The sequence below is a fragment of the Macrobrachium nipponense genome, chromosome 42 (genome assembly GCF_015104395.2).
Source record: "Macrobrachium nipponense isolate FS-2020 chromosome 42, ASM1510439v2, whole genome shotgun sequence".
Lineage (NCBI taxonomy): Eukaryota > Metazoa > Arthropoda > Malacostraca > Decapoda > Palaemonidae > Macrobrachium > Macrobrachium nipponense.
The window spans coordinates 39,279,091-39,292,957 of NC_061103.1; the positions used below are offsets into that span (position 1 = coordinate 39,279,091).

At 40.1% G+C, this 13,867-nt stretch overlaps 1 protein-coding gene across 1 annotated transcript in view; it reads right to left on the minus strand.

Annotated features, from left to right (window-relative positions):
* Window positions 1-2,830: 2,830 nt before the first annotated feature.
* Window positions 2,831-13,867, minus strand: part of LOC135213137 (AF4/FMR2 family member lilli-like) — a 36,196-nt gene continuing 25,159 nt past the window's right edge. Inside the window, exons 2-6 of the mRNA XM_064247078.1 lie at window positions 9,445-10,580; window positions 8,729-8,881; window positions 8,426-8,600; window positions 8,018-8,197; window positions 2,831-7,502 (exon numbers count right to left, since the gene is read on the minus strand). Coding sequence (XP_064103148.1) covers window positions 7,207-7,502; window positions 8,018-8,197; window positions 8,426-8,600; window positions 8,729-8,881; window positions 9,445-10,580 — 1,940 coding nt within the window. The 3' untranslated portion in view covers window positions 2,831-7,206. The remainder of the gene's footprint in view (window positions 7,503-8,017; window positions 8,198-8,425; window positions 8,601-8,728; window positions 8,882-9,444; window positions 10,581-13,867) is intronic.

Consider the following 13,867-nt stretch of genomic DNA (forward strand, 5'->3'; position numbering starts at 1 on the left):
CAGGTCAGCTCGCACGGACAAAAGCCAACATTTCGTGCTTCAGTGTCAAACAAGGACAGACTAGAACTATGCTATCTCTATAAATGATCATAAAAAGCTTAAGAATATATATATAGATATATATCTAATATGTATAATATAGATATTATATATATGTATAATCTATATATATATATATATGTATATATATATATATCTATATATATATATATGATAATATATATATATATATATATATTTATGTATATATAATATATCTATATGTATGTATATATATATATATAGGTATATTTTATAGTGTATATTATAGTATAATATATGTATATATATATATATATATTATAATATGTATATATATATAATATATATGTAATATATATATATATATATATATATATATGTAATATATATATAATTATATATATATATATATGCGTATATATATACTAAATCTGTATATAATATATATCATATATATATATATATATATATATATCTCTTATATCTATCTATATATACCTATATGGTACATAAATATGTATATATATATATACTATATATATATATATCTATATATATATACATAAATATGTATCTATATAACTATATATATATATCATATGTATATACACACACAATAATATATATATATATATATATATATTTAACTGTGATGATAGGCTCTATGGTTACGACGAGTAAAATTCTAAAAGAAATATATATATATATATATATATATATCATATATATATATATATATATACACACACACAATATATATAGATATATATTATATATATATATATATTATATTTACTGTGAAAATGATGAGGCTCTATGGTTACTAACGAGTAAAATTCTAAAGGAAATAAATTATATTTTTTTTTACACCGAGGGCTATGGCCAATACTGCCATATCAACAGCTAATACGTTAATATACAATCGTGCAGCCTTTCTGCATAACGTAACTTAATATTATCTAAAATTATCGGTAATTCTAGGGAATAATTCCGCACGGACTGCAAGGAATGTTCCCGTGATACGACAGCCACTAGGGATCTGGGCGTCAAATGTATTTCGCCATGTTTAGGACTGGTCCCTGGGGGTTAATTACAGTCGACCTCCCAAAAATAACGGTAAATTCTTAATAAGCAACTCCACTACTATGAGAAACTGTAATTTCCCAAAGAAATACCCGACGCGGAGTTATTACCTATCGACCAAATTATCTTTCAATCTTCGTTAATTCTGCAAATATTACGGCTTACTATGTCAACCAAGAGTTAAGGGGAATCACCCTCTGCTAGTATTGCTAACTAACAGACCTCTTTATTTAAATTACTAAGCAGCAGAATCTTACATTTCCAGACAGCTCCGACGAGAGAGAGAGAGAGAGAGAGAGAGAGAGAGAGAGAGAGAGAGAGAGAGTATACAAATGCCATACCCCAGTGCACAACCTTCTGAAGACTGTTTCCTCTCCTACCCTAACAAAGAAGTACTTTGCCTGACCTATAGATAAATAAACCACACGGGTAAAAGGCCTATTATCTTATCAACAGATTTCTTCTCAAAAATACTTGCAACCTCATATTACTTACCGGCAGCTGCGTCTAAACACGCTTGACAATTGATATCCACGATTGAGTATATCCTTGCGCAGAAAACTTTTTAAACGCACACAATCCTTCACCAGCAAGAATGTAAACAAAAGTGACAGCTGTCAGGGTCTCAGAGACAGAAAACAAAAACCTGGCGTGTTCCGTTTTACTCCAATAATTCATTTTAACCTGGTGATTTGACTCGGTTCCATGACAAGAACGGTCGTTACTGGTCATTCTTCGGCTTTTTAAAATGTCCAAGTTTTTAACTCTGCTCTGGTCAGCTTTACTTTGTTAAATGGGCTCTGATAATTGATGAAATTGTTCATTGTTTTCATTCAACAAATAATTGCCTCGGTAACAAGCTAAAACTCAAATCATCTCTCTAATCATCAACGAATCTAACAATTGACTAATATATTTAGTTACAGAATCAACTTACCGTTGACATTTTTAACATTATTCTCATTACTGGACTATGACCAGACACTCCTTTTATTTACCTGGAACAAGGCAAACCAATCACAGTGGTTTCTACCTACAAGACGTATCTGAGTCATGCTGTTTCTACAGACTTCCGCTTCATTTACTTATGGCTATATAAACAGGCAAATATTCATTTACCCTGACTTATAAACCTTTACTGCTCCTGTTTAATTCTGTACACACATACACAGGTGTGTCGAACACCAGCTGAGCTTATACTTCGTCCACAGGTGTGTAACACGATCACGCATAATCACCAGGTAAGGCAATTACTGCATAATGATCGGGGCTTTTGATTCAAGTTTTTTTTTTTTTTATGAACCTGTCTTACTAAAACTCGTTGCATGCTTCACATTACCTGCTATTTGCCAACTGTTTCAAATAAAAGTTTTGAACAGAAGTGATATTTGCAAAGCAAATTGCTTACTGAAGTTCCTGTATTAATAGATGAAAATTGTCTAGCCATCAGACTAATTATGACCATGAAATATTAATCTTTTAATTTTCTTTTTCTTTTTTGTATTCTCAACTTTGACCTATGTCAGGTGATCCATTTTTTTTACTCATATATATATATATATATATATATATATATATATATATATATATATATATATCTATATATATATATATATACACGTATATATACTATTCCCATTTAGCATACAGGACTTTCATTCCATATCAAAATACAAAATTATTTAAAATAAAAAAAAAGAGAAGGAGGATCATCAAATAAAACAAATTTCATTCCAAAAAAATTTTATATTTTCTTAAGTTTTTCATTTATGTACATTTATGACAACAGAAGACTTGTCAAAGAAAGAACACACATGAGAGAGAAAAAATATATATAATTTATATAAAATATTTGACTGTAAGACTCAACAAATCCTTGAAAATGGAGAAGTCATAAATAAAAGCTCAATGGGAAAAAAATATGGGAAGAACATGAACACACACACACGAAAAAAAAAATTATTAGCATTAACTGCAACCCGTAAGAGGCCATACAACAGTGGAGAGAGGAAAAGAGTTACTATATCAAAGAAGAAATCAAGAAGAAGAGGAAGAATGTAAACAATAGTTTTCGTGAGACCAAGAAGCTCTCTGGAAAATGATAAGAATTCCTTACATGGCCCAAGGCGGGAGAATGGGAAGTCCAAATAGACCCCCACATTAGTTTTCAGAAAAAAAAGCTTATCGGCCTAAAAAGGATATCAATATGATCCTGCAACTTGATGTGCTGCCTATTTGCACAATCCCATTTCTTATTTGTTTTGCACAGTCCCTATCCCGTGTCTTAACGATTCCTTTCCACACAAACATCAAAAGTTTCCCCTTTTATTCCTTCTGTCCTTTCCCGTATTTGCCATTGTGGAAATGATGTGCTGAAAGTGACATTATATGATTCAAAAAAAGAAGTTCTATTCCTCCAATCCTCTGATTTATAGCACCAATCGTCCGGGAAGGCAAAACTTCTCGAAGCACTTCGACATCGTCAAAGCACCAACACTGAATCAGACAAACACACCACAAAAAACGTGACGATGATGATGAGGATGATAATGATGAGTGTGTGAAAAGAACAACTGTCTCTCTTCCTCTCACCCTCAAAAAAAGCATAAAAAAATCCCAAGCAATAAAAAAAAAACTGCATTTCCTCAAAACATTGCAGAGTGGAACATCCACAAGAACTGTCTTCCCGCCAACAGTTTCTGAAAACAATGGCAGGATATCTACAAATCTCCCCAGATAGCATCTCTTATGGTGTATGCATGTACCAAACAGCATCCTGGCAGAGGCTTCCAACTCATTATTTAGCTATCAATTCCTCTACTTAGAAGGATCAGTTACCAGCAAACAGGCGCCAATAGACAACTACCCTTTTGGGAATAAGTGTAGGAAAGAAAAGTGGCCAAGAACAGTCTGATGGGGATGACTTTAAAGAAAGTAAAAATAAAATGGGTTCTGTTGAATATACACTAACACAGATGTCTTATAAATTAATCAAGTGTTTATCACATAAAAACGTGGAAGACAGTAACTGCATAACTTAATATTAAACCTTCAAGATATATGCTTGATGTCCAAGTGATTATTTCAAGACAACTCAAGAGACGACGTGGAAAACAGGAGATGCAAGGAAGGTTAGAATTGGAAAAATTTAAAACTGGGAAGAGTTGGTTCATGTTTGAAGATAACTGGACGACTTGTCAAGGTGCCAAGGGCCTTCTGGAGGTCAGTATTATATCTGCACAAACAAACAAACAAACAAACAAGAATCCAGCAGCTATGGGATTTATGAGATCGGAATGGGCCCCCCCAGAAAAAAACTTTTCTTTCTACTGACGCCAAAAAATTTGATGGTCAGAATGTTACCAGACCCTCAAACGTGGGTGGGTATCAACGAGGCACCAAGCCAATGAAGGACTTGAGTGCCCATCCACCAACTTTTTTCCTCTTCTTTTGACATGTGACAGAAATGACCACTCCTCCAGAAGTGAACAACAGACTGAATTCTCAACAGAACCAGGTGAAAAAGGTGCTTCGAAGGACAAAAAAAAAAAAAAAATGAAGAGATGAATCAAAACATAAGCTAGTAGCACTGTTTATAAAAAATACTAAGTAACGAAATATTTACATCTTATTTACACCAAACATCTTGTACTTCACCGGCAAAAAAACACAATTAAAAAAATATGGGGGTTGGGGATGGAAGGTGAGTTTTGGGTAGGTGTCCAGGGGTATGCTATGTCTATAGCAAAAGGCCAGTCCAAGGTTATTGTGAGGTGGGTGACCACAACCTACAACCCGCTACGTCTAGTTTAAAATTTCCGATTTGCGAAGGATTGGGATTCCTAAAACTAGCACGAGGCTTCCTCAAGGTTTAATCCTACGTCCTGAAAAGCCGTATCGCTAAATAAACCCTTTTTCGCTCTTCCTTCACCACACTCTAGGATCAAACAGACCTCTGGCTGAAAACCCTTAAAAAAAAAAAAAAAAAAAAAAAAAAAACAGACGAACGTGCAACTCGCCTGCGTGGATTCTTTGGAGGGTTGCTGCTACTTCAGAGGGTTTCAGAAAAGGTCATTTTGCAACCTCTACCCCCTCCCCCCTACTAAGTAAATCCCCCAGCACAGAGTGTGTGGCCTGAAGAAGAGGCACACTGTACATCACTGAAACCCTCAGTGGGGAAAGTGAAAAGCTGCAAATATATGCCCTTGGGAAAATGTTGTAATACACACACAAAAAAAATCCATGTAGTTGTAAATAGCAACAACAAACCACCTTCCGAATGACTTTGTTTTTTCATGGAAAGAAGCACGGGGTTGCGACAACCAGCATTTCCCTACATTAAAAGTAAATAATAATAATAATATATATATATCACTGTTACGTTGTCGAGCACCAAGAATCTTTAATGCCCAAAAAATCATTGGAGATCAATTGCGACAGCGCCCCCTGACGCGACGACACTGGAATTGCTGAATTAGTTCACGCGATTAGTGGAATGGCTGAAAGTTTGTAGGAACGAGAGAAAGAACAATAAAAACTAGCGGAAACCGAAGCGAGATGATCATAGGATTACTAGCTGCCGAGTGCAAACACCAGACAAACCTTGGAAAGAAAGAAAACACCTTTAACCTAAAAGATAGAGAACAGAATCATTTTTCTCTATAAGATCCTACAAATGGATGATGACGAAACACATTACACAAATGAAATGAAAGGTTTGTGAAAACACAAACGTCACAACGTGTAAAATTCCATCTATCTTGTTGCAAATGATGAACGAAAGAAAATAAGTGCAGCGTGAGTGATGTAGAGAAGAATGAATCCTTGATTGGCTCAGCCGTAAGAAAATTTGTCTTAAACCTATATTGCATCGAATCCACAACACTTATCTGTCAATATTTAACCATCTTTTAGCGCCATGACCCTACTGAATTTTAAAAACCCTAAGATTAAATCATTACCCTCTCATTGAACACAAGCTGGAGGGCAAGATTTGTAATGTTATAAACCATTCTGATATCTACAGTTCCAAGTATCAGAGGGACATAAAAATATGGTTTTGTAGCTACAGAGACCAAATTCCTGTAGCTACCAGTCTCCCGCTAATAATGATAATAAAAAAATTCTTCAGTCTGTTTCATACAGTCAGTGAAGAAGTGTCCTCATCTATTTCATGAGATGAGTTAAAAAAACCCACTTTGATCATAATCTACGTGCTCGTATTTTGTCATAATATATATACTATATATATAAACCTATTTCATATAATGCCATAAAATTGTTTCCTTTTACATATAAAAAAAAGCAGAGTACAAAAATAATCCCTCATGTCACCTCTTCGCGAGGCGTACATTTATTATTTTTTTTATGCCACCCTATGTTATGTACACATTCATTATTAATAATTAATAATCTCCTCCTTTTCGTGAAAACGAGACTTGAGGTCAAGGCTATAAATTCATAACCTCTCCTATAAAGAAGTCTTTTTTTTTTTTTTGTAATCCTTTTACGTGACCCAACCTATCCTGCACCAGGTATGAAGATGACCCTTCGAGAGAACCATTGACGGCCAAAACGAGGACCTTTGGCTTGGCTCCGTCCAAAGGCGTCGCTGTCCAATCTTGAATAAGAATTGGTTTATTTTACCGCTAAAAACTACGTCATCAGCAAGCGACAGTGAGTGAGACACCGCGTATGTGTGTGAGGTTCTGTAGGTTACCAAAACTATCAATCAATTGTAGAACTTAAACGTCTACTAAAGGCGTCTGAGAAGACGTAAAAAAAAAAAAAAAAAAAAAAAAGGTCACAACCGCAGAGTGCAATCAAGATAATAAACCTCTCTCCCCCCCTCCCCACCTCCCACGCGAGGGGGTGTTGGTTATAGATCATTATTATAATATATAAAGGACTCTTAAGCTTTATATAATTATATAAACTATTTCGATTATCCTGAGAGAAACGTTTATGAGGATCATAATGTGTGTGTTGAGGTTTTCTCTCTCTCTCTCTATCTCTATATATCTCTCTCCTCTTTCTCTATATCTGTATCTCTCTGTCTCTTCACCGACATCACAAAAGTCTGGACACCATCTTTCACCATTACTACGTCTGACTCATGAGGAGGACATTCGTGAAATTCGAGTTGTTGAACTTGAAGTGGCGCTTGTCGTAGAACTTGAGGAGCGCTGGGCTGTAGGGATGGTTGTCCTTGAGGTGCAGGTAGTGGCACTCGGGCTCCCCTGTGGTGTGGCCACACTCCTCGCAAACGTACACCTTGGAGCGCCGCTCCTTGTAGGCGTAGCTATGTTGCACGCCGTGCACCTTCAGGCAGTGGGACTCCAGGGAACATCTCTGCGTGAAGGACTTCTCACACAGGTTGCATTTGTAGGGGCGGACACCTGGTGGGAGGATACCAGAAAGGATCTACGTTAAATTCTCGTCCAACTTTTGCTAATATATAAAATGGATGAGGTGCTGTTACCACAATCCTTTTGATGCTAATGCTATTCTCCTTGCATTTTAATACATTTCTATCTATTCATACATCTTTTAAATAAATGAGTAAATGAGCAACGTGTTATTTGGAAGCTTGAATTTCATGTCAGTGGCCCCTTTGGCGGGTTTGTTCCATATGAATAATGTTCATCTTCTGAATAATAATAATAATAATAATAATAATAATAATAATAATAATAATAATAATAATAATAATAACTTGGGAAGCAGGCTCTCTCAAGCATACTTTATTAAACGTGATGGCTACCTCAGCAGCGTTACACTTGCGTAGATTCTTCTCTATTTTCGAATAGCGGCTTTTTCCGTACTACTTAAACTAATTAATAATAAAAATTGAAAGACGATTACTAGAAAAAAAAAAAAAAAAAAAAAAAAAACTGAGGCTCAAACCTCTTACCTGTGTGTGTGCGCGTATGCCTCTTCAAGTCGAAGGTGTCGTTGAAGCCTTTGGCGCAGAAGGTGCAGAGGTAACGCTTGACATCCGAGTGACACTTCATGTGGCGGTTCAGGAGCCGCTGCAGGCTGAAGGCCTTCGAGCACACGCGGCAGACGAACTTGCTTCCTTCTTCTTCAGCCACTGTAAACAAAGATGGTGGTCAGATGGGAGGAGACTCCAAAGGGAACATGACTCCAGGTCATATTTTGCTTGTGGAACATTATTCCAAAGACTCTCTCTCTCTCTCTCTCTCTCTCTCTCTCTCTCTCTCTCTCTCTTTTAAACTCAAAGGGACAATGACTCCAGGTAGTATTTGGCTAGATGGACATTATTATTATCATATATATTCCAGAGGATGTCTTCTCTTACCTGTTGGGGGAGGTGGAGGTAGTTTTTCAGTCACGTCGGGACGACCAGTGTCGGTGTTCGGTGCCAATGGATTCTTGATACCGTGCCCTCCGTTGACGAACTCGAGGGGCGTGTCTTCAGGGAGGCCGAGGCGTTGCTGCAGAATGGAGACCCGGACCTGGAGGGGAACCTCGCGCTGGAGAGAGAGAAAGAATAAGAAACAATTTTAGAGAAGTCAAGTCGTACAGTCAGATCCGACAGAAAAATGGAACAATGTCTAGAATTTTCAACAAGGGCTATACATGGAGTCACCTGTATGCTTACCTGTAGATCGTGCAGCGGCGGGGAAGATGCATCCACTAGGGACGTCCCACCTGGGGATGGCCTGCTTGGGTAAGTCGTCTGCATGTACTGGGGGGACATGGGAGACTTTTCCCCAAATCCATTCTGAAGCTCAGTGGATGAGACCAAGGGAACCTGGGGAGGAAAAATCACAAATTCTTGGTAATTTGTGTGAGTTTTAAGTAAGTATCTAAGTCGAGTGTTTACACTGGCTGAATATCAATGATTCTGGATGATTAAATTTGGCTTAAGTCGATTTTTCTTCCAAGGGTTCTGGATGATTAAATTTGTCCATAGGTAATTTTTTTCTACTGAGGTTTAAATGAGAGAGAGAGAGAGAGAGAGAGAGAGAGAGAGAGAGAGAGAGAGAGAGTAGCAAAAAAGTCGAGTTTTTATATAGTGTTTTGTATTTCAAGGGTTTTGGATGATCAAATTTGTAAGCGATCAAGCTCTTTTTGTTGAGAGAGAGAGAGAGAGAGAGAGAGAGAGAGAGAGAGAGAAGAGAGAGAGAGAGAGAGAGAGAGTGGAGGAGTTTAAAAAAAAAAAAAAACAAAAAAAAAGGTAGGCAAATTCATTAGGACACTGTGAATGCACAGTAAAACCTGCTCCTACAGATAAGTGAGCACAAGATGTCTCCTCGGATGGACTAACAAGTCTTTGTGACATCCTAATCCTTGTAACTCCTTGCAACTCCTTACCTGGGTCTGAGTGGTGATGGCGTCGAAGGTGTTGTCAGAGGGCGATCTGAGGATGGTGTTCCCGTTGGTGAGGGGCGAGGCGGTGCAACTGAGAGGAGGGGACACGGGCAGAGGCGAAGGCGACGGAGCAGGAATGGTGTACGGAATCTGCGTCTGCTGAGGCTGCTGTTGATGATGCTGCATCTGCAACTGATGCTGCTGATATTGGGTCTGCTGCTGCTGCTGCTGTTGCTGCTGCTGCTGCTGAGGGTGCTGCTGCTGAGGGTGCTGCAGGTGCTGCTGGGGCGACAGCAGCAGCGTTTGCTGCTGCTGCTGCTGCTGGTGCTGGTGCTGCTGGAGCTGTTGCTGTTTCTCCCGGAAGTGCGTCGGAGCCGGGAAGGCCGGGGAGGTGTCGTTGGCCGTCAGCGGTATGCTCCGACAGTGCTCCGGCAGGGAATAAACGTGAGGCTCGACAGGTCCTGGAATCGGGGGCATGATCGAGGCGCTCTCCAGGCCCGAAATGCCTCCTGGGGGGGTCTGGCCTCCCCCACCGCCTCCGTCGCCGCCTCCCAATCCGCCCTTATCCCCTCCCAGTCCGAGGTTTCCGAAGAAGGACAGGCCCGCCTGGGAGGCGTCCAGGTAGCTCCCGTTGGAGCTGCTGCAGTGCTGACTCGGAGGGGGACCCCCGCCGTTGCCCTGGCCACCTCCGTCCTCGGCGTTGGTGTATTCCTTGAGGCACATCGAGGCCAGGGAAGGATGCAGGCTCTGCGGTGACACGCTCCTCCGCGGGGGGGACCTGGCTCTCCTGGTGGTGAGGTCGAAGGGCAGGGCCGGGTCGTCCTGGTACCTGGAGGAGGAAGAGGACCTCTGGTCGCACTCCATGGGGGACGGGGGTCGCTGCTGAAGCCTGAAGTCGCGGAAGGGCGGCAGGCGAGGAGACGCTGACCGGCGGGGCACGTGGCAGTTCAGAGGGGTGTCCTGAGGAGGAAGAAGCATGTCTGGGGAAGGAAGGACCGGGGAGTGGGTCCTTCGGAAGGAGCCCCTGGGGAGGAAGAGGCTGATTGGAGGGAGGCTGCGATGGGGGCGCTCTGCCGAGGAGTCCAGACGGCCGGGGCTGCGGGGACGGGCGTCATCTCGCCAGTAGCTGTGTTCCTCATCTGGGGGAGAAGGGAAATCCCAATTAATGAATCTGTTTGGAAACTAAGAGAGAGAGAGAGAGAGAGAGAGAGAGAGACCCATCATTACCCTGCAAATTGCAACTCTTCATTCATCGGAATGAATTAAACAACAGCTATAAACAGAATAAAAATTGGCTATAAAGAATCCCAGGTATTTGGGACAACACCTTGATTAGTTTACCTTTTATGTGCATCTGGTCTGGAAGACCACCTGTGTAATTATCAAGCCCGTGCTACGAATGGATTATCATTCATTACTTCTCCCATATTTTTTTTTATGCTGAAACTTACTGATATGGCATATTACCTAATTAGTATATGTGTTCCTTCAAGTTTAAGAGAGTCAAGCGTACAAAGAAGAAAATTCTAGTGAAGTTTACCTATTTTTCTTCTCTTTATTACCTTTACACCTTCCGTAATTAACCAACATGCAACAAAGGTAAATGAGAGAGAAGTTTCCGTTAACCGAGAATATACTCGAATTATTCAGGAGCCGAGTGTATTTGACTCACAGCAGAAATACACAAATATACATCCAGAAATGTGACTCAGTGGGGCCTACGTATGTGTACATGGACTAATCGTAATTACTTTTACGTCTGTGTATGTGTATGCGGTAGTGTCCTAACATCCGCTCTCTTACTTCCGTGTTCCATAGCGAGAGAGAGAGAGAGAGAGAGAGAGAGAGAGAGAGAGAGAGAGAGAGCGCAGAACACAATGATTTAGCGGTATCCCATTGAATGTCTATCTTTTGTTCAAAAAAGTCATTGTCATTCCTCCAGTGATGGAACTGAATAAAAAAAAATACCTCTATTGAATTAAATCCGTTTTGATTCATAACAAAACATAAAAGTAAATAAATAAAAACGAGTAAAAAAAAAAAAACTGGCTTTTTGATGATGATAAGCAACGAAACGTCCCCAAAAGATGAAGAAAAAAAGGAGTACATCCACCTGGAGATTACTAATTTGGAGTTTATCTACAACACAGGTAACAGAGGGCCCCTTCCGTGGGCTATAGAGGTGTACTGTAGGTAATTGCGTTATATAAGCTTACGCACTACCGACAGATGGTCGCGTTGTTGTTGGGTCCTGGTTGCTACTGCCGCCGTCCAGTCTGTTATAGCTCAGGGTCGAAAGAGCATTCATATATATATACACATATATTATAGTATATAATTTAGCGGGGTTTTGTAACCCGGAAAGCGGAGAGGTGGCGGTACGCATCAGCCTCCTAAGCGCATGCGTCATCATCTATCGTCGTTATCAAGGTATTTTCCGATGAGCAAAGTCAGCCTGACAATTTTTTATTTTTTTAGCGACAAGTGGAGGAACTGCCGCTTCGCAGCGGCACATGAAGGAGCCTTTCGTTTTAGCGACAATGTGGAAAAAGTGTTGCTTTAGTAATGGAGCAAGTGGAGGATTTGTCGCTTCTAAAAGACACCAATAGGACCCTTTTATTTCCTGTTCTTTTTTAAGGATTCGGCGACAAGTGACCAGGAACTGTCGTTACAGCAGCGACACGCCTCGCAAAGGTACGGGTGGGAAAACGGTTTTTTCGCTTTTGGCATATCGGGTCGACGAGAGAGAGAGAGAGAGAGAGAGAGAGAGAGAGAGAGAGAGAGATTCCGTATCCGGCTAAACGGAGATTTGCACTTTGCCGGTAATTTCGGGCTCCGAAGTCACCCACCCTTCGGTAAATACCCCGATAAGCCCCCACCACAACAACGCCCCCCACCTCCTTGAAAAAAAAGGGCCGATCTATTCTCACTGTCATATCTCGCTAAAACCCGACGTCTTTTTCTTCTAAACCAAAAATTATTAAAGACATCTAAAAAAAAGTTATTTTGCTCTCACAGCCAAAAAATAGCAAAGCACACAGGGCATTCAGCAATGAGCGGGCGAGGGTGTGTGTGTGTGTGTGTGTGTGTGTGTGTGTTGCACCAACGCGCGCACGCGCTCCTTGTCCTTGAACTCTTCTACGGCGGTTAGCGATGGTTGAAGGCTGCTGGCTGCTTCTTCCACCGCACGCCATATAACGAGTCGTTTGAATTGGCAGTTATTTCGATTTAAATGATGCAGGTGAGGGGGACGTGGGCGGTGTTTGCATACCAAGGCGGGGAACTGGCAGCGTGCACGCGCGCATGCGCGCTCTACCCCACGGAACTCCTCTTATCTTTTGCTCTCGTAAGGCGAATTTCATTGAAGCACTTTCGTCTTCTAAAGACAAAAAGGAATCTTCTGAAGTCGTTGTGAGGGTTCTGTTGTGGTCCAGGAAAAACGTGATTTTTTTTTCCCCTCTTGTCGTGCACTCCTTTCTGTAATGCAAAGACTCTCCATGATCTAAAATGCAAAATCCTTGCTTGAAAAGTAGAAAATACTCTTATATAGCCGCTAGCTACTTAGACTTGCACGACCGGAACATTTGCTTACGACCGAAGTATTTATTAGTTATGAGTATCGATGTATTTTTATTCTTCAGCTCATAATGTCCTATTTCCTCTTCGTCAGAATTAAGTTTTATAGCAAGATTTCCCACTACTTGAACTCTTTTCCAAGCGTCAGGTCCCTTTATTCGTCTCACTCGACTACACTCACGCACCAAATGCCGACATTTCATCACGATACACTGGGTTTCCAACTCTTCGCTTCGTATCACGGTCAGCAGTAGTTGCCGAAACTCCAGCACAGTTTGATTTAACCGATGGCCAATAAGCAACCAAAACTCAAACACAGTCTCGAGTTTTTTTCCTTTGGCTTCCAACGAAGCAAATATCATAGAATTCAGTTTGAAAAGGGTGAATATTAACCGGAGGGTGGTCATTGGTCAAATCAGCATTGTTGGCTGAACGTTTTTTTTTTTTTCTTTTTATCGTCAAATGGAATATCGAGGTTATGGTACATCCAGTTCCTTCTAAAGCTTTCGTATTTCTCTCAGTTATTCTGTTGTTCTTCTCTCATATATTTCAGAACGGACGATTAAAATAATCCTTAACGAACGCAAAATGAAGAAATACTCCATTTTATCATATCATATCCTATCATACTATGCCGTACCGTATTGTATCACATATCGTATCATGTCATACGTCATGCCCTAATCTACCATATCATATAAATTACGTTATGCCATATAAGATAATATCATACCATAGCCTATACAAGTCACGTTATGTCATATCATATCACATAATATTATATCATATTATACCGAGCTCCATTCAAAGCCAGCACAATCTAAAGCATCAATCTCCTAGAAAAAAAAAC